The sequence below is a fragment of the Aulostomus chinensis genome, chromosome 8 (assembly GCF_037954235.1).
Source record: "Aulostomus chinensis isolate RoL2024-O1b breed Wild chromosome 8, RoL_Achi_v1.0, whole genome shotgun sequence".
In the NCBI taxonomy this organism is placed as follows: domain Eukaryota; kingdom Metazoa; phylum Chordata; class Actinopteri; order Syngnathiformes; family Aulostomidae; genus Aulostomus; species Aulostomus chinensis.
This window is the reverse complement of record NC_141327.1, coordinates 11,116,700-11,138,048: the sequence shown is the minus strand read 5'-3', so window position 1 is coordinate 11,138,048 and position 21,349 is coordinate 11,116,700. Positions and strand designations below refer to the sequence as shown.

Here is a 21,349-nt window from a genome sequence, read left to right as displayed (position 1 = left end):
TCTGGTGGATTGCGGTCTGTTGCTGAGGAAACTGTGTACCCAGTGGATGAGGAGTGGTGGGATCTTGAGGTGGTGGAGTTTCCTGATCATCTGGTGGCACTTGATGGTTGTTCAAAGCTGAACTGAAGTCTATGAGGAGGAGTCTTGCAAAGTTACCTGGGTGGTGGAGGTGCTGAAGGGGGGGAGTGGAGGAGACATGCCACTGCATCTTCAGTCCCTTGTGCTTTGTAAGCAAACTGGTGTGGGTCCAGGTGTGGCTTGACAGTATGAACCAGTTTTTCCAGTCATTTCATGATAACTGATGTGACCATTTGACATTTAAATGGTTTCTATAACTGAAAGTATGAAGGGAATAAAAACAATACAGAAACGAAACAACTAGTCAGGGGCCATCAAGTCTGAGTTTCATTATTATTATTTTTTTTGTATATTTTTGATGCTTCGTCATCACTTAATCACCCTGGAATGTTACTGGGTGTCTAAAATATCAAATCTATCATTACATGTTGCAGGAGTAAAATGATCTCCATCAGAAATATAAATTGAAAGTCGACTACAAAAGAACCGAGGCACAAAGTAGCGCTCGCACAAAATTTTCAGGGGTGCATTCGTAAAATTTGACCAAGCTGTTGCAACCCAAAGTCCTCATCAAAGTCCATTAAGGGAGAGGATCTAGAATCAGAGTCTGTCTCCCCAGAACTCATCCTTGAGGTGTCAGCACCAAATGGATACCCAGTTGTCAAGGTAATCAGGTCATGTGTGTAGGGAGATTTCTTAAAATAATTAGTGATTGTTTTCTGACATCACTGGTTTAAATGAGTTAACCTTAGTAAAATTAGAAAAAAATTGATAACCAAGTCAAAATTCAACACCATTTTTTTATTTGTGCGCAAGAGCTTACAGACTTTTATAATCATTAAGTCTACAGAAAAAAATGAAAATGAATCTGAAATCAAGAAAAAAAGACACCCCCCCCAACACACACACACGCGCACACACCCATGTACAAACACCCCTTCAACATGTCAGACATAACATCAAGAATGAGGAATACTACCCGGAATTTTAGCTCATCAATGGCTAGTTTGGCCTTTAATCAACTCAGACACAAAATGGGATGTAGAAGGTGTTCAGTAATACTAAGAGGCTTTCCTGAGACAAATGAATAAATCCACCTATTTGGTCGTGTTCTAATCCCAGGGTAAACGTTAAACATCCTGACACAAAAACAAGTCAAAATGAGCTCTCCTTCTCTATACGCTGCTGAAATAAAAGGAGGGACAACAGCAGACAAGTTGAGAGGAATATCAGCAACTTCAGTAAACCATGGTAGCCGCTGTCTTACACAGCCTGCACACCTGAGGATGAGGGACAGCAGAGTAGAGGTCTGTCAGGTCAGTAAGTTAGTTAAGTAAACCAAAACACCACCAATGAGCTCTGTTGAAAAAGGTACATCCAACAATGCAGTCATTGGCTTCTGGAAAACAAAAGTACAAAAATATAATTTACTCTATACATGTAGCAAATGTTTGACCTCTTATATCTTTTCTCCGTAAAAACGTGGCAGCACAGAATTTCAAAATTGGCAACTGGTTTGTTATTCTACTGTTATTTGCCATTTACAAACGGCTTAACTTGCAACCAGCACACAGTAGATGAAACTTAAAGCACCAATATGACCATTGACACTGAGCTAATGCACATTAAATGACTAACTAATGCAATTACTACCTTCTTGTTAAAAACAGTAATCGCGTTTGAAATACGATTTACGTTCCGTCACTCGCCACCTCTCGATGCTGTTGAACACATGAGTGTTTTGGAGGGGGAGCAGAGGAGTGGTTTGAAAACGTTGTTTGGATGCTACACCAGCTTGTGGAGCTGCCAGCAAACAGCAGCACATCAAAAGCACCACTTAGATCTGACTTGGAGCTTCTTCTGGTCCTCAAACCAGAGCAGGAGCCGTTTCACTAAGTCCCGAATGAGTGTGTTCTCTTCAGCAGTTGATATTAGAACACACACACTCTTCACGTGCCTGAAGACATACGAGCACCAAGTTTTTACAATGATGAATCCTTCATTGGGATTAATCACTGGTAGCTGCAACAAACTTGATCAAAATGTTCACAGTCTCTTGGACTATGCAACTTTTTTCTTCTTCCTTCCTTTGCCGTAACCTCGCCCAAACCAACCGCCCTGCACCACGGTGGCTTCCTCCTGGTCACCCGAGTGGCCATCTTGGTCGGCACAGGGAGCTATGACTTCTCGAGAGTGGCTGTCTTCATCCTCTGGCTGCAGAGGCGTGGCTAGGCTGAAGATGGGGTCCTCTGACCTGACGGGAGTGGAGAAAACAGGCTAAGCTGGCAAGATAAAAGTTTGTCTTGTGTGCGTGTCCACGCACGCGCGTGTGTCTGTACTTATACATCTAATGACATTCAGACGTTGGAAATGAGAGCACTTTTTTCAGGGAAGTTTTCATTGTTATTCCAATGTATTAAATTTACATTTTACACACACACACACACACACACACACACACACACACACACACACACACAGACACACACGCACACACACACACACACACACACAGAGGAAAAAGTGAGAAACTACAGAAACTTTATCATTTATGTTTGTTCTTTCCTATGATGGCCCTTATACAAGTGAGGCTAAAGTTTCTGGATAGTTAGAGTGTTTTGGGATATAATTACCTCTCATAAACAGAAATGGGAAAGTTCAGCTCCTCCATGAGAAATCTCATGACATCGTCACACTTGCCGTTAATTTTCAGCACAGCCAGATCATCTTTCGGTGTCCACTAATACAAGCAAAAATAGTTATTCAGGCTAAGTGGCTGCAGCGGCACAATATTATTTGTGGAATTCAAATTAATTTGCATTTTTTTTATACTGCAAAATAAATGTCGAAACCTTGTGTACCTGGAGGTTGACAATGTAGAGTTTGGGTCTTTTGCTCGCCGGTCTGTTCATACACCACAGACAAGCATATTTCTTCAGCACCTACAGAATGAGACGTGACTCATGAGCGGTGGAAGTTTTCTGCTTGCGAGCTCGTGAAAGGACAGCTCGGGAGTCGTCAGATGTCTTATGCAGAGGGTTTTTTTCTCATGCTCAATGTGCATTGAGGAGAACCAGCAAAGATCAACACAAACATCCCATCTGTAACATCAGCATGCCAGCACTGAGTCTGAAGATGTATCACATTAGCATAGTTTTGGCTCTTCCGGAAGTTGCAATGATTAGTTATTCCAGTTCTTACACATACCTCAGTTGAGCTGTAACAAATCTCTATAAACCCCAAATCTTTAGGCAAGGGAGAAAATGTCTGGAGTGCTCGTTTGATTAGCTTTGACCAATCACATTTGATGGGGCCTTGGTTGTGTCCATGTAAAAAGTCTGTGAGGTGCGTAAGAGACAAGGCATGCAATTGTCAAAATGGAAAGTGGGAAATATGGTGGTAGTCTGAAGATGTAACTAAGTTGTTGTTGTAATGGTTTTAAACTGTTAAAGGAGTATAAACTGTCAACTTCTGAAACAAGCTGCTTACATACTTCATCTTTCAACTCCATGCAAATGTCTCAAGATTCATACAGACTGTAAACAATGAGCGGCAGCCAGAACGAGGAAGCCTTAGACCAGCTAACTGCTGCCTACACCACATCCCTGAAATACTGGCCCTTTTTCCCAGAGGCTAAGTTGTCAGATATGGCCGACGTGTTAAGAGATGTCATTGTAACTTATTCTAAACCCTTGCTGATGTTTCAAAGACTGAAAGTTGCCGCCATCAATCCCTATCCCCACAACTGGCACACTATGTTTACTAGCCAGGTTAGCTGTAAGCTGTACATACTGAACTCTGGAGCAAATAAAAATATGTGCAACCTCTGCCACAGACATCTTTCCATCAGTGTTGCAGGGCACAGGAAGAACTATTTTACAGGGGAATAATTTGATCTATTGATAATTTCACTGTTTTTGATTGTCGTCCCTTTTTGCTTCTGTAGGAGACAACCCGCTTCAAAAACAGTTTCATTCCCATAGCAATAAACATTCTGAACTATGACCGCTGAGGACTGAGCATGGCCCTTACGCATGTAATGTGTTTGTCTGTGTGTATATCCATGTTATTTGTTTAATGGTTAATGTTGAAACTTGTACCAAGGAGCTGTACTGAAAAATTCCACCAGCCTGGCTGTGTGGTTATTAAAGAATCAATCAATCAATCAATCAAAACTTTTTTGTACATATTCCTGACCATTGGAACTCTTTCAATATAAATCAATGTGTGAAGCCTTTTAGCAACGTACGGCTTCCCTGCTTGGTCCTGTTCCACCTGTCTATGGCTGTGTGACTAAAGCGGTTCGGTTCATTTGAGTGACAAATGTCAGACCAGTGTGGTTGATAAAACCTACCTTGAGACTTGAACCTAAGCAGAGGATAACATCCGCCATCTTGGCAGCCTCTGCAGCTCCCTTCCAGTTGAGAGGCTGTTCAAGGGTTCCTCGTTCCCCAAAGTGCACGATGGTGTCCCTGAGTTCACTGCCACAGTGGCTGCAGCTGCGGCTGGTCCCGTGCCGGTGTAGCGATGTTCGCTCAGTCACGTCAAATAAACGCACGTACTCCCTGACAGGAGAACAGGATGTACACACCTGGGGATGGATAACGAAACCACCACTTCAGCATAAGTGTTTTTTTTGGTATGTTTTGGGAAGAATCGAGAGTAAATCAAACATGAAATTATCCTATTTATTAGCTCTATATGTGATACAGTTGCCTGCCCCCTCCCGTGCTGCTCGCAAGATGTTTACCTGTTTTAGCCATCACTCTCTCTCTCTCTGTCTCTCTCTCTCTGTCACACACACACACACACCAAAAGAACTTGTTCATGTTTGTGTCCCCAAATGGATACAAACTAGTTGTGATTAGAGATGAAAAAGTTGACAAACAGCAGTTCAGTTTTGTTTCCCTGTATCACAAATCCTACCATCGACACATCAAAAATAGATCTGTAAAACAGAAAATCTTTGAAGGATTAATGTGCACACAGAGACAAGACAAGTGAGGAAAGCACATGAACTCAACTTGCCTCCAGTGGTGGGAGTGGATGGTGACAGTGTCTAGAATAAGTGGTTATTGTTCCAAGCTCTACTTCAGAGAGGACCATAACAAGACTATTTGTTTATTTTATATTCTCAAACAAGGTATATGTGGCCACAAATGGATTAAAGGGAGGGAACAGGTCAAATCTTATGAAATAAAATTATTTATGGGGTCACCCCAGGGCTCCATAAAAGTGATTTGAGGGAGATTGACAACTTCGTGTCAGTGTGTGAACAACAACAAAAAAAAGACGTGTACATGTGTGTGTGTGTGTCTCACCTCAATAAACATGTTGCCATGGAGCTCAGACAGGGCGTGTCTGGGAAGACCACTACGTAAGTGAAGTCCATCACAGTTTTGAGACACAACGTGCTTCAGCTTTATAAACACACACACACACACACACACACACACACACACGCACGTGTTATTATTTTACATTATCGTATGTAACATGAACAAAGAACAGACCATTTATCTTGTGGCTGATATTTTATTGTCTTTTTTTAAATGGTCTTGGCAGTGGTCATATATGCACACCTACCAGTCGCTCCTTATGAAGTGTCCTAATGCACATGTGCGTGAGAGTCGGTTCTGCTTTACTCAGGTCAGACGAACTGCTTGTCGAGAGCAACAAGAGACATTAGGTTTAATTCACTGCAGTCAGGTTATTCTGCCCACATCACATCACGGTTAAGAGTTCCCACATCACCTGACTGTCCGACCCCTCTGCAGTTGTGTCCACACTCCATTAGGACCCCTGTAGTCTGGAATAGAAGCTGCCTGAAATAAAGTACATAATTAACCAGGCCAACGTTTGAAAAGGAAAAAGACGGTGGATCAGTCGGACTTTGGCGTACCGTACTGATCCCTGCTCCAGTGTAAACCACCAAGTGTTTGGCTTGTTGGAGGGCTGCAGCCAGCTGTCGGACTTTCCTTTTTAGTTCATCAACATCATCAAACACCTGCAGACAGTGAAAAGGAGGGAAAATAATAATTTCTAAGTGTTACAATCACACACTCATATCTACACAACATAGGTTCAGCTCAAGCGCTTTTCATTTCTAAGTATGATTCTTACTGTGCACGAGGAGAGGGGGGTTGATGAATAAATGTGTATGCGGTTACAGTGTTCACTCACCTGTACGATTGTTTAAATCTCAAGTATACACACAAGTGGACGTTGTATTGACGGACAGGGCTCCTTTAAAGTTAGTGATGACTTCAGTACATTTCTTGTTGTTAATAATTTCACAATTTAACAGTCTGAGGACACGCAAGCTCAACTCATAAATACGTGCATATAAGAGTATGTGTGGTTCAGATAAGGTTGACAGGAGAAAATCTATTTTGGTTCATTTTGATTTACTTTACAACACATTTATGTTTTATCAAACCAATTACCTTGTCATTAATTAATGGGAATGCTGTCTCACATTACTGATATTTTTAGTTTAATATACTTTGGAACATCTGAAAGGGATTTGAGTTTATTCTTTTACGCATAAACTTATATATTTTATAGAATTTGTAGTCATTATAGCTTCTTAGAATCAGTGGAAAAGTAGTGGAAATTTGTACGCATACACGTGTACTAACCCTGGACTGACAGTATTACCAACAATCTGAAACTAACAGTTGATATTCTGCTGACATAACATATTTTTCTTCTATTTAATATGTTTTCAACCAATATTTCTTCAGCCGTGAGGCACACAGCTGAGGGTCAATATTCCTGTATCGTAGTATGAAACACCTGGAAACATCATGTCGCCTAACTACTGAAATTGAAGGTGTTTCACTGTCAGGGGGGAAGTCTGAACACAAGCGTGTCATTTACTGCTACAGCTGAGCTAACAGCTCATGATTCGGACGTCCTCACCTCCTCCTGCTTTCTCTTCAGCACATTTCTGCGGACCTGTCTCTGGCAGAGCTCTTCGGCGGTGTCTCGGTGCAGCAACAGGGCAGCGGCCTCCTCCTCGGACCGCTCAGACTCCGGCTTCTTCAGGACCCGTCGGACCTGCATTTGTCACACATGAGAGAATAACCAGCTAATCACTATTAACACTAACTAGTCGGCGTTAGCTCTCTACTTGCTTGTGTCTCACCAGTCTGAAGACCTCCCTCTCGCTCTCTCGTTGCAGTATTTTAGCCTTATTTAAGGCTTTTCTCTCGGCCCGTGAAGAAAAACCGGGGTCTGCCATGTTTTAGTCAGCTGAGAAGTGTCTCGATTCAAAACAAAGCTGGTAGATCAGCGGCCATAGAGAGCCGGCCGGATGTTGACCAGGCGAAGATGCAGCAGCTAGCAGCGCCCCCTGCTGCTGGGCGGCTGTGCAGGGCCTTAGTCCTCCGGTGTGGAATGGTTGAACTGCAGGGTTCTCAAACAGCAATATTCAAAAATTTGCCGGTGGGAACTTATTCTTGCTTAAAGTGGCAGTGACCTGTGCTTGCTCCTTTTTGGAAAAATGTTAAACAGAGCTCAGCACAATCAGAAAAATACAAATCATACTGGGTCATGCATTACTTCTGGACCCGTCACAGTACACATTGACTTTGAGGCTAATGGACAATAATGACTGAATCAATTTGTCAGTCCGAATTTCTGCGCTTTCAAAATAAACAAAACAACAACAGCCAAATCCAAGTGTTGTAACACATTTATTGTCAACTAAATACATATAAATAACATATAAAACAGCTCCTTCAAAAAATATAAAAAGCAAAGGCTTAAATGTGATTTGACTGATATATAATCCTAATAGTCCAGGACAAATATGGAAGGCAACATCAGGGAAAAGCTCAGTATTCCAATAGGAGTATCAGTCTGAGATGCTGGGACTAGATACGCACAGGCAGGTATGTGGAAAATACTGCAACTATCATACTAAAAGGTCTCTGCATCAGTATGTGCTAAAGCAACATTTATGTCCACTTTTTTCAGTGTGTGAAGTGTGGACTTCAGTGGACTTCTCATAACAGACTTTCTGACAGCTCACAGCGGAGCGAGCACAGGTGCACTCCCCGTTCAGTGTTGTAGTTACTACTGAATGTGACGCTTGAAAACAAAGTATAGTCCAGTTGCAGCCCCAAGCTACTGCTGGCTGTCTCATCTAGAAGATGTACACCAAAGAGCAACTTTTGCTTCCCAGAGTGGTTATTTTTTATCATAGATTTGGCAATAAAAACCCCACAAACTCACAAGGGAATAAAAATATTGAGAAAATATCTGAATTAATATTTTTTTTATGTTCCTGTCATGCTGACGCCCACTGGGAGTTAATTCTTCCAGGGGCAACATATTGAATTATTTTTTTCAATTTTTACTTCCTGTGATAATGAAATGAAGATCATGGAGACAGAAGTATTGTATGAATTCCATTTGGGAAATACTGACTTCGGCTAATAATTTTCTGAAAAATCAATTCAGTAGTCACTATGCTTTCAAGCAGTCAGATGCAGTGCAACAGGAAGCACATCAGGGATTAATCCAGTAATACTTGAGATTATCATGTTTACTGTAAAAAAAACAACCCAACAACAACAAAAAAACTGCTAAAGGAACTCCTGAGCTGCCCTTTAATACGAAACTAGTTTCAAAGAAGCTGTGTGTGAAGTGTTGGCTGTAGCTACGTTTTATGTGCCCTTGTGTCCCCCCTTCTCATAAAATACAATGATATATTAGCAAAAGGCATAACTTTGAGACAAAGTTAAATTTTGGATGTAGAGACTGTCAGGTTTTAACTTATACAATTCTCGTGTCATCGCTAGAGGCCTTATTAGGAGTCCACACTGGGACCTATTAGGGACGTGTCATCGGGGTCTGGAGGAGGAAGTGCTCTTGGGGACTCTCTGAGGATTTGCTCTGAACTGTCCTCGTTTGGTTTCTGGTGACTGGCCCACAGACAATCCAATCTTGAGTCCAGTAGCTGGAACTGCTGGCTTCTTCTGTATCCTGGAGGAAAAGAAGACACAGATTTAATCACTGAAAAAACACTGCAGATAAGAGATACACTCTCAGCGTGCAGTCTTAAATTTTCTGCTTGAATAAACAAAGTAAGCTGAATATTGCTACCGTAGCTAGCTGTGTACAAGAACACATCCGAAAAATGTGTGATTATAACTTCTCATCAAAATACATCAGGACAAATTTATAAGATGAAATTTTCATAACCAGATATTCTCTGAAATGTCGTGTTCACACTTAAAAAAAAAAAAAAAATCCAAGTCAAACATTTATTTAACTAGACGAGCTATGTGTTTTTATATATGCAACAAAGCTCAAAATGAACCGAAAGAGAGTCAGTTTTAATGGAATTTCATACTCTATCGTTCAGGTATTTTGACTTTGTCTAAATTTTCTGACTTGGCATAGATTTCAAAAACTTTTCAGGCCTGGAAAAGACTGAATGAACCCCGAAATACTCATCACGTTTGATATAACCCTATATAGCACAAAATCTTGTGCAACGGGAAAAAAAAGAAGAAGATGAAAACTCACGTCATTCCCCTCTTCCTCTGGAGTGATTTTTTAGTTGCAGCTGACAGTGAGGTCCTTCCCCTGGGACAGCGCGTGTCTTCAGGCTTAACATGCAAACATACATGCAAACAGTGGGTTAGCCTCTGCTCAACCAACCCTGGTGTGAGTACAACCATCACATTATATTTTTTTCATTTCAAAAGGAATTTCATAAATAATTCAACCAGTCCAAAGCCACACTGGAACAAAAATCAGCATTTTGGACTAGACTGCTACACCACAATTAATCAAACACAGCACCCATCTTCACACTTCCATGAGTATAAATACCAACCAGGAGGTGCCACCAGGGATTGTGGGCCCCACTACCTCAAACCACACCAATCCTGCCCAGTTGCTGTAATAACACCTCCAGGACCCAAGCGATCCATTTGATGTTTCAAAAAACAACCCTTGTAGGCTTGTTACTCTCTTGTAGCTCAGTACTGTACCATTTATAATCACATTGGAATTTTGCCGCCCTTAAATTATCTTTGTGTGCCACAGGAAACGAAACAAAACAAAAAATATTCCGGCAGAACATTGACCCAAATGACCTTTAATGGCATATTGTCTTACAACATATTTCCGTCTGCAGCAAAGTAGTATGAGTATTATTTCTCAATTTTCTGTCACTTTCATAGAGACAAGCTTTTACTTCAATGAACAGAAACATCGGGGAAAATAATTGAACTCTGCTGACTGAACTGAATTCTCAGTGAAAACAATTTCATTATCTTTCATAATAATAAAACAAATTGTCTCAGATGCCCTGCAGTTTCTTCAACTGGCATGTCAATGTTGCTCACCTTCTTCAGCTAGGAGGGGCTGGTTCGGGGGGGGGGGGGGCTACCTGGCACCAGTGCCAGCACAGACAAGTCATTTACGGACATTTTCTATATGTTTGCTTGTTGATGAAAGCTCAACTCAAAAAGTGAACTGTGAATACAAATATTCAGAGAAGATAGTCAATAAATGATGTTATTACTAATGAATTATCAAGGCCAAAATGGCTGTGTTTCTTTCTTTCTGTTTTCGGAGGCAATATCTGTTTTTCATATGTGACGTGATGCTGCTCCACCTGCACTCCTCAGGCACACTTCCCTGCTAGCAAACACTGTCTGCCTGGTTTCGCTAAGTGATAGAGGGAGAAAAAAAAAAGACTGTTGGTGTCAGCCTGTCCAAGTACTTGTCTCTGCATTCATTATTTGTAACTGCTTCACTAGTATATATATATATATATATATATATTACATTTTTAAATTAGTCCAAAGCACGCAGAAATAGTTACCCGCTGTCTGAGCGCTCGCTCTTTCACCAGCTCTCTGTCCCGGCTAATCAGTTGCATCCTCTCTCCAACGGGCAGGCAGAAGAATATGTCGAAAATCTCATAACGTGCAGCTCGCAGCTGGAGGGGGAAGGATGGCTTAAATAAACATGTGTAAATGCAGTATCTATTCTAATAAGTGCTAATGAGAGGTCTAATTGATCATTGACAATGTGGGGGGCGCTAACAGATGGATACCACGTGTGTTTGCCTTCATACCTGCAGAGTTACTCGCTCCCACAATAAAAGGTCCTGTCTGCTGCAGATTTCTCCTCTGCTGGTGCTTTGTGGCTGGAAGGCCTGTAGGAATGTCTGCGTGTCCTAGATGCCAAGACAAATACACACACACACACAGAGTTTTTTCCCCAGTCACATAAAACTATTGCATACTGAAAGAATAGGAAATCAAAGGTGTCAATATTTGGATATAAAAAAAAAAAGTCTTTATTTATCTTCCAAAGTTTTAGTGTATCACGCTGTCTGTTATCCTTGAGTAAAATGGGCTCTTGTTAAAGAACCAACTTTGTACCACCAAGGTTGTCATGTGATCACTGGCAAGCGTATGTCTGTTGGTTAGCAGATAACTCAAAAACTAATATGATCTTTGCAATCAAATTTGGTGGGAATAAAGGTGACATGACAAGGAACAAGTGATGAACTTTTCGAGGCGATGTGGTTACAGCTGTGGGTCATTTATCCTGAAGACTCTCTTAGGACACTGGCAGGACAGGGTTATTAGCGGTATTTTTCTGGACAAGTCAGAGACACGTATTGATCCAATTCCTTGAGTCCATGTAAAAAGACTGTGAGAATTTCCAGACTTCTTGAAATCATCCTGTTCATACTCTTGATTTTGAGGATACCATCTACTCATTCTATATCCTTGTCACCTCCAATTTTTATTTATTTATTTATATTTTTCCGGAGCTTCCACAATGACAGCCTCACAGGTGGCACAGTGACAAAATCAGAATGTAATAGGAAGGTCGCAGGAAACCTGAGACAGCGCGGGTTGCCTTTTTCACACTGCGGGCAAGGCGAGCAGAGCCGAGCGGAGCCGAGCGGAGCCACTAAACACCTGGGTCGCTTAGAGGGTGAGTGGAAGCAGGTTGATATGCAGAGTCGACCCTTTCAGAGTGCCCGAACACCCGTGTTCACCCGTGTTTTTGGTGCAGTGTGAAAGGGGCTCTAGTAAAAGCCAAATAAGTCGCATATAACAATAATCAGAGTCTGTCAGTGGCAATAACAAAATACTCTATCCAACAGTTTTATATTATAATTACCCCCCAAACCACGGGAAATCAGGTCTCTGCCTACAAAGAGTTCTTGGTCATTCATGATAGTAAAAGACAACTTGAGCATCTGAGACACTGCTGGCTTTACTCACAGTGATGGTGCGCATCATCTGTTTCACTCTGTCGGTTCTCAGCAGCCTGCGAGTCAGGAAACCTTTCACAGCTGCTAACAGCAGGGGGCGGCAGTGTACTGGGAAAGTGCTCGTGGGCTACAGAAAAGGCAGAAATAATGAGAACCAGAGGCAAAGTGAGAGGAGAATGCTAATTCCATCAATGACAGCCAATTAATTTCCCAAGGTCTTTTGTTTGGCACATGTTTATTGCATCAATGCAAATGGACATGGAGCTCATCATTGGGAATCACAAGGAGAATAACCCAGGACTGATATTATGTCACTTGTTGATTCTGAGTGTTGAAAGCAAACATGTAAGCAAATGCTGTGTTGGTTCAGAGATAAGAGGCCAATGACAGATAACAAAGACATCGAGGGGGAAGAACTGGTTTCACCTGAGAGGGTCAGGAACTGCTGATGAATAAAAATCCAGAGGGCAGCAAGATAAACAGCACCAACTCTTCACACCACTGACATGACTGAACAAATGTGATGGTAATACCTGAGCAAGGGTAGAGAAGGTCAACGTGTCCCCAAGACGTGAGCTTGACACAGAGCAAGGGAAGGAAAGGTTCTGGAGGAGATGGTAACGCAAAGCCAACTGCTGAGAAGAGACAAGGGATGTAGGGACGGAATGAGAAAATAAAAGGACAGTGTGTGTGTGTGTGTGTGTGTGTGCGCACACGCAGGGACAAATGCATGCATTTGGGAGCGGGCAAGGTTGGAAAATATTGAATTGGAAAGGACAGCAAATGAGGCAGGAGGAAGAAATTAATTGAGGGTAGAGAGAAGGAGGCAGAAGGGGAGAGATGGGGCACAGAGGCAAAAGGGATGAAATGAGAGGGGGGAGCAGAGAAGGACGAGGAAGAGGAGGAGGAGGAGGAGGAGAAGAGGGATGACAGGGATAATGAGACAGGAGAGATGGAGAAAATAATACAGCCGGTGAGTAGAGAGGACAGAGGAGGAGGTATGAGACAAAACAAAGTGAGGGATGAGAGGAGAAAAGAGAAGGAGAAGGGACCATTAGCGGTGGCACTCGGAGGGACGATCTGGCACTTAACCACAGACGCTCATGAATTAAACAAATTATCCTTTCCTTTTCTGTGTCAATTCCCTCAGTCCCCTCCTCCTCACCCAAGGAGTCCAGCCAGCCCGCTCTCCCTCATCTCATCACAATTGATGGGAGGGACGAATTGGAGGCAAAAAGGCATTTTTATTAAACACAGCGTATGTTAATTATATTGTTGTTAGGGATACAAAAATTAACTGTGATTAATAGGGCAAGGACACCAACCAGGAAGAAACATAGACACACACTGAAGATAGAAGAAGTGGCTGCCAAAGAACAGCAGGCGTCCTTGAAATGTTCACTCACTCACTCTCTCTCTCTCTCTCTCACACACACACACACACACACACGTACGCACGCATGCACACAAGAGCTCGTCTCTCAGGGATGTAATGAAACATTTATTTTGGAATCCCTCTGTGTTTTTTCCTTTTCCTTTTTAAACTGGAGAGTCTGAAGGTCTCTTGTAATGAGCAGATGTCTGTAGTCTGCCCGTGACCCGGGTCTCGAGAAGCGCTCTCTTACAGGTAAAGCAACATCGTGTGTGTGTGTGTGAATGCATGCATATGGAACAGTGCCAGAGCCTTTCAAAGGTCTGCATCTAGCTTCAGAAGGACATTTAGGGTCACTATAATATCACAGTTGGATGAATTCACAAAAGGAAACTCTCACAATCTATTTTCATTGTTGCAATATAGAGACTCTGGGGCTGAACGTTTTATTCTTCATGTCTCATAGGTGACTTTGGACAGAGCGGGAAACCTTGGTAAATTGAATTACAGCTGTTATCCCAGAATTACATAAATCTGTACAGCAAAGGTGATGCAATCTAATGCAAGAAGTGAGCCTGTGGGAAGGAGGAATTATCAATATGGCTGTTTGTAGCCCATTTAGTACAACTTCTGGTTGTTTAAGTATTTAAATAAACATTCTATGGTTTTCTTTAATGCACAAATTTTCTCGATTTGTTGTTTTAAATCACAGAAAGTGTGATATGCAATTAAATTAGAAATGGAACACGAGATGCTGCAGTCACAGTAGGAATCTAAACTACTCAACTGATTCAGTTATGTATGTTTTCTCTAGATTTATATATGCTTTATTTGATAGGAACAGATACAGTATATGTGAAAATGCTGAAAACAGCTATCAGATGCAGGTATCTCAGTGTTTGTAGTAAATGCTAATTTGTGCCCCAGCTGCCTCACCTGTTGTAGTTGTTCTTGTTGTCTCCTGTGTTCTTCTTGCAGGGCTTGGATCTGAGCATCATGGGCTTGTTTTAGTTGTTCTTGCTGGTCCTTCTGACTGTAATGACCTTCAAAGAACATTGCAGCCATAATCAGTCCATACCACAATCTACAACGTCATATATGGAGATAAACTGCAAGTGGGACCAAAAAAAAATCAAAAAGGTACAAAAGACGGTCCAACTGCTGAGTTAAAGGAATGTAGCTATGTGCCAAAGAACTCCAGCACCACTGATAACATCCTATACAAGTGTCCTCGTCTCATATTAACTCCCTATTAATTAATTAAATTAGTTTAGATAGGGTGGCGGCAAGGAAGTGCAGTGGTTAGCACTGTTGCTTCACAGCAAAAAGGTTCTGGGTTTGAGTCCCGGCTCGGGTACGGGATCTTTCTGTGTGGAGTCTCCATGTTCTCCCTGTTCCTGTGTGGGTTCTCTCTGGTACTCCAGCTTCCTCCCACAGTCCAAAGACATCAAGAGGGGACGAGGCTGATTGATACTCTAAATTGACCATAGGTGTGACTGTGAGTGTGAATGGTTGTCTGTCTCTATGCGTTGGTCCTGTGATGGACTGGTGACCCGTCCAGGGTGAACCCCGCTGGGATAGGCTCCCCCCCCACCCCTTAACAGGATAAGCAGAAGAAAATGGATGGATGGATAGTTTAGATAGATATAGCTGACATGCTATGAAACCTAACCCAGACACAAAGTGAGGATCACCTCTACCGTTCCTACTCTAATGTTCATTGTTCAGTAATTGCTAATTTCACTGGATGACTTTAAGTCCTTTATATTTGCATGTTTGCTATTTTCACCGCATTCTAGAAGTTAATTTTTTTCTTAACATTCAAGCGCTTCAAGAACCCTGTGTGAAACCTGTTGAATCATAAATTGTAGTGAATGAGGCGCTAGCCAGGCACAGTCCCACCCCTCTATCTGGCATGTTAACACCCCAGGCCTGGTCTTACCTCTGGGAGGGCTGGAGTTGGCTTGGACTGCTGAGTGTGCTCCTCCCCTGGTATCTGCACTCCTGCCTTGGGTCTTCTCTGTCTCATGCATCAGCAGTCTCCGTTTGACCTTGGATACCCCGGCCTCCTGTTCACCTCCACTCTCTGGGGTCAGATCCTTTCCTTGATCTTTTAAGCTGTTTTCTGACGATCCTGTCCCTTCAAGTAACCACAACCCAGACGGTGTATCCACATCGTACGAGCGGTTGAGAGACAGCAAGTGAGGAGTACAGTAGTTTTCTACTGGATGGTTATTGGTATCTGACAGCACAGGGACAGCATGTGGGACTGCACTGTCAGATGGAGCGTTTCGGAAGACTTCAGGAACATGCATCCACTGGGCAACAGAGCAGATACATTTACTTGATCTCCCCTGCTTTCTACTGCCACCATTGCTTTTGGTGAATCCATTTTTATTCATATTCTTTTTTCTCTCTGCTATTAAGTTTTTGACTATCCTGAGCTCTGTCACATTAACTACATCTTTTCCTTTGTCCTGCAGGATGAGTGGCATGGCGTTCGTGTCTCGATGTCTCAGCTCGTGTCCTGAGTCTTTGTGCATATGCTCTGTACCACTGCTATCAACATTTGCCAGCGTGTCACTGTGCTTAAAGCTTTCAAAGCTGAAGTCACTGTGCAGGTTGCTCTCAGTTTGGCTTTCATTCTCCACATTTTCTGTCACTGCGGACGGGACACGTGAGATCAATGCTTGTAAACTAGGCAGGCTGGAGTCAGGCTTGTGCTCTGAACTCTTGGCTGATAAGTTGTGTGTTTTGTTGAAGCCTGTACTGACCAGGACCGTCCCCCTTGAGCTCTCTGATCCTTCAATGGCTTCTCCATCCTTGATAACAGTTTTAATCCTGCAGTGAACAGGACTCTTACTCAAATGTGGTGCTGGGATAACTTGATATTTTCCTGCTCCTCGGCCGATGAAGTGCAAGGCTTCCTGGATTGTAGAGGTTTCTATTAACACGGGTTGCTGCTGAACAAATCTGGTAATCTGATCCGGTTCTGTTATGACCTCCTTAGACATGTTCAGTTTGTTTTTTAAGGTTGTGTCTTTCTCAACAGTAGACATTTCTTTGGGATTATCATCTCCTGTTATAAGTGTGCTTTCAGAGTTACAGTTCGCCTCCTTCCACAACAACACAGGCTTAATCCTCTGGTCATTTTCACAGGATTTTTTGGGAGTTTCCGCTGGCAGCATAAAACTGCCTCTCTTCTCTTCAGTTCTCTTCCTCTCTGATGTGACTGTCCCCTTGTTGGGGAACTCGTCATTCTCCTTATCAGAGAGGCTTTGCAGCTCCACTCTTGGCTGTTCTTGCGCTCTCTCCTGGTTTTTAGCATTTTTGGCTTGATTCCTAAGCATCCGCTGCTGACGCCGATACTCCTGAGATTTCTTCAGCAGGGCCTGGAGGCTGAAGCGATAAGGCCCCTCAGACAGCTCTGAATCTGTTTTTTGGGACTGGTTGTCTGCTGGTTCAGTTCCTGGACAGTGATGAGTGCTTAATGTCTGACGTGACTTTGGATCGTCTTGAAGGCCACTGTGTTCCGGTGAAGGGACAGGAACCTCCACTCGGACAAAATTCTGATCTCTGTCAGTGTCAAGAACTGCAGTAAAAGGGAGGTTATCTTGACTCTCAGCACTGTTCAGATGACTTTTTACAACTTTCTTTCCTGGAAGATAGTCACACATGGCTAAATCCCCCGGGAATGAAGTAAAACAAAAATCTTGATGTGCTAAAAAACTATCAGAGAAGGACTCTAGCGCACTCCTCTCCAATTCCTCTCCATTCAGGGGAGGGTGGTTAATAATATCTGGCATCTTGGCAATTGTGTTTGAGGTGTTGAGAAGAAAAAAGTCTCCATTATTATCTGCTCCTTCCGTAGCACCAAAGCCACGACTCTCCATCCCTACATCGATGCTTCCAAAGACACCGGTGGTGCTGTCAATATTCGTATTGGTCTCATAGCCTGATGAGACAAATGTATGGCTTGCACCCTCAAGTGAACCTGGTTGTGATGCACGACGGCTGTGACGTTGGTCAATAAGGCAACTCTCCTGCTCACTTTGTTCAGGTATGGCATTAGAGGTGAAAAAGGCACTATTTGTGGTTGATGACAGTGGAGGAAAAGAAACACCATCTGTTGCAGTCATAACAGGCGGAGGTGAGAGTGATGGACGACACTTTGCTCCTATAGGTAAATTCCTTTGAGACTCCCATTCATCACTGGTGTTAGGGGAATATGAGTGTTTTGTGTTGATCTTCAACTCCTGAAGCAAGTCCTTCAAGGTTGGGATATTCTTTGGCTGCGATTTAGAGAATACCAAGAGATAATAGAACATTTGGTAAAAACCATGTAAGGAAGCACATAAATTTGGAAAAGTAGTTTTCTCAATACTTTCATTTCAAAGCGACTCGTATTTGAAACGTAATAATCACAAAATAATTTTAGGCCAGGGATATACTTGCTTTTAACCACATGTTCGTGTAGTTGACCACCTGTGTCATGATCGTGCTTTTTACACACTTGCTAGTTTACATCTTACTGGAGGATTTCCTTTGACAAAGATATTTTTCAGTGCCAGTTCAGTAAAACGTTCATGACACGCCTAGTAACAGTTAAGCATTTATCTAGAACAAGGGCAGAATTTGCTCAGAAAGATGCTTGTTTACAAGCAGAGAAAGGACAGTGGGGGAAAACAGCTGTCAGGTGCGTGAGGGGCAAGACGCCTGCCCCCCAGTCGCTGTTAGTTTACAAGAAAGTTACTATGCTTTGTGGGCTGCAATGATGAGACACAGGAAGTTAAAAAAGCTCAACAAGGCAGCAGTATTTACAATAGAGAACAGAAGGTGATATGAGCTTAAAAACACTGACGACGAGGTAAAACATTTCCTGTCCTTCTGTGTGCGGTCACACTTATGGCGCTACTGTATGTATATATTTATAAGTTTCTCTTGTTCACTAGAATGAGTAATCTAATAAAATAGCTACAAAATACAGCTCAGTTTAGTGTTAAATGTTAATTCATTAGCTTCTGCTCGCAGTGGGAGATGCTAAAAGTCTTGATTTCATATCCATGACATCACCTTACAAAACTACTGACCACATGACTGTGATGGGAATTCAGCTGCATTCACCAGTCAAACGATCACTCAGAGAGAGCGTTAGAAGTTAGGCTGACCCTTGTGGAAGACCCGTCTGTGTGTGAGATTGAATTGAGGTTATACATCATAAATTCGGATAGTGGCAGCATTTGTCGAGGAACCAATCTCATACAGGTACCAATTACCACTGGTCCCCTGTAACTAATTTCAAGATATAATGGACTTGTTTCCATTTAGTTTTGCAATTTTCTACCATAACTCCTAAAATAGTATTTTTCTCAGACCAATTACGGTGACAAACATATCTGTCAATGGTTAGCTGCAATGACACATTGTACAGAGGTGGCAATTGTAGACTCAGTGATTTAACTTCTCCTCTAAATTGAACTCCATTATTACCACATCCCTACTGCCCCTGGACCTCATGTGAGTACTGCAAGGTGGAGGCCCAGTACAATAATTTCAGAGGATGTGCAAACATAGTTTAAAGCAATTATATCACTGGCATTAATCTAGGTTATTCTCTTAATACATTGGAAAATACAGGTAGATATGAGGCTAGTCAAGAGGAGAGCTGAAAACTCTTCCTAATTACCTGGATGCTGTGTAGCAGAGTTTGCACATTAGTCAGTCTTTGATTGTTCATCAACTTTCTGTGGACAGAAGACTTTTGTGCCGCTTCTTTATGTCGCTTCATATCCTCTCGTTGTTCCTGCGAGAGCTGTTATCAATAGAGAGCAGACGTGATCTCACTGAAGGTTCACAACTACTTCTGTTAGAAGAGCTCGATGTTTCTGGTTTTCTGGTCCGTTATTGTATTATTGGTTTATTACTTAACTACAGACGTTCACAAAGTAAATTAATACTTTCAACATGTCTCAGAGCCCCAGGTGATTTAACCTTTGAGGTTGATTTAAAAAAAACTGTGCAATTGACAGCCCAAAGCTCTCAGATACGGACACTGAAATAAACTGTTTAAAGCAGAAATTACTTGACAAAAGACCTACAGAACTGATTATTAGAATGTCAATCAAGACATCAGCTAAAGATTTAGCAGCACAATTGCACAAATAACTGCCAGGGATAAAAACAATATTCAGCTTTATACGATCATCAGAATCTCTCTTTTTTTTTAGTTATGAAAAATACATTTAAAAAATGGGATTACTTTGACTCTTTGTGTTGAGCTTTCTGTACCTGAAATGGGACGAATAACTGGAACTAAAATTCAAGTTGTATTAGACTGATTCATTTTTATTCTATTTACTTTATAAAATATCTAAGAGGAATTCTAGCTTTTTAACATTAGAGAAAAAATACTGCTAAGAGCTCCTGCATTCATTATCTTACGATAATGTCGAACAGTTCTCTTGTGATTAAATACACGCTTAAATACATTTAAACAAGTCTAATGCTGGAGTTTTTGTTTTTGTAAATGTTCAAATTAATAATTTACATTTAGCAGCAAATGTAAATTGATACCAGCTATCGATTATCAGTCTCCTTGATGACTAATAATTGGTACAAGCCCTGAAAAAAAAAAACGGGGGGCCATTAATCACTATTACCTATTCCAGCCTGACAGGAATCTCCATAAAAAGGCAAATAAAAGACAGTAAGACTGCTTTTGTTGGTTATTAATTAATTATTAGGTATAAATTAAGATTTTTATAGAACGTAAAACTTAGCTCATACCAGGGGAGGCAAAATGGGCTGTCCATAGAAGCGGATGAGAGAGGACGAAGAGGAGGATGAAGGTTTGTGCTCCTCTTCATTTTTCTGGAACATACGATGCTGCACAAACGTGTCGTAGTCCTCCATCAAGTTGCGTCAGCATACGGTTGAGTGTAACTGCTGAAAGTTTACCCAGCTTTTTTGGATAAACGTATTGATAGAAATATCTCCGCTAACGCTAGCCGTAGTGCTGAACTAGCTAGCTAACTAACTAACCAGCGCGTTAGCTATTGTTGGTTAGACTTCAATCTCACAGCAGTATCGTTGAATGGCGAGCCTGTTAACGACGTAAAGTAACGGATCAAAGTAATATATCAGTGCTATTTTTGAAATAGTACACAACGAAAACGTCCATCGAGCTAAGAACAAAACTCTTCACCGGCGAATGTTTACATTTTACCCGCCTCTCCTCCAGGAGCAATAGTGACAGTTTGGAGACGGTGTAAAAACCCGGAGCGGAACTTCTGGACGGACACGGATTTACCAAAAGAACAATTAATAACCCTTAAAACACAACACTGTGTATTGAAACAATATACAGTTAAAACAAAAAACACCATAATTTGACATACAACATAAAATGTTTTTGAACATTATCACCGCAAGCTTGTATTATGGTCGATTAATTGAAGTTGCGGCTCCATGTTTTACTTGATCCATCCAGACTCTGAACGGGGGAGTTGCTGCTGACCCTTTACTGCCCCCTACAGGCCAGACTGATTGGCTAAACAAAGGACTGATAGTTTTGTTGGAAGCAGATGGCGTATTTATTCCATATAAAAGGTTTTTTTTTCCTCCATTACTTTGATCTG

At 41.9% G+C, this 21,349-nt stretch overlaps 2 protein-coding genes across 5 annotated transcripts; both read right to left on the bottom strand.

The window, feature by feature from the left end:
- Positions 1–890: 890 nt before the first annotated feature.
- On the bottom strand, positions 891–7,390 carry sirt7 (sirtuin 7). Its single transcript, XM_086210106.1, has 10 exons — positions 7,229–7,390; positions 7,003–7,140; positions 5,981–6,085; positions 5,833–5,903; positions 5,665–5,737; positions 5,400–5,498; positions 4,433–4,669; positions 2,940–3,020; positions 2,712–2,818; positions 891–2,332 (listed from the first exon to the last, which is right to left on the bottom strand). The coding sequence occupies exons 1-10, from the start codon at positions 7,322–7,324 to the stop codon at positions 2,140–2,142; spliced, it is 1,200 nt and encodes a 399-aa protein (XP_086066232.1). The 5' UTR covers positions 7,325–7,390; the 3' UTR covers positions 891–2,139.
- Positions 7,391–7,759: 369 nt separating this feature from the next.
- On the bottom strand, positions 7,760–20,944 carry cp110 (centriolar coiled-coil protein 110). 4 transcript variants are annotated; one of them, XR_015117555.1, is made up of 11 exons: positions 20,499–20,944; positions 19,399–19,524; positions 15,655–18,004; positions 14,649–14,755; positions 12,874–12,975; positions 12,351–12,467; positions 11,183–11,284; positions 10,928–11,044; positions 10,718–10,770; positions 9,619–9,701; positions 9,009–9,072 (listed from the first exon to the last, which is right to left on the bottom strand). XR_015117555.1 is itself a non-coding variant. In XM_086210880.1 (10 exons), exons 1-10 carry the CDS (start codon positions 20,622–20,624, stop codon positions 8,931–8,933), a joined length of 3,372 nt encoding a protein of 1,123 aa, XP_086067006.1. In that variant the 5' UTR covers positions 20,625–20,944; the 3' UTR covers positions 7,760–8,930. The 4 variants fall into 4 exon arrangements, 3 of the variants coding, with proteins under 3 accessions (XP_086067006.1, XP_086067007.1, XP_086067008.1); XM_086210880.1 differs by lacking the exon at positions 10,718–10,770 and having other exon boundaries at positions 7,760–9,072; XM_086210881.1 differs by lacking the exon at positions 10,718–10,770 and having other exon boundaries at positions 7,760–9,072; positions 12,874–12,972.
- Between the last annotated feature and the right edge of the window lie 405 nt (positions 20,945–21,349).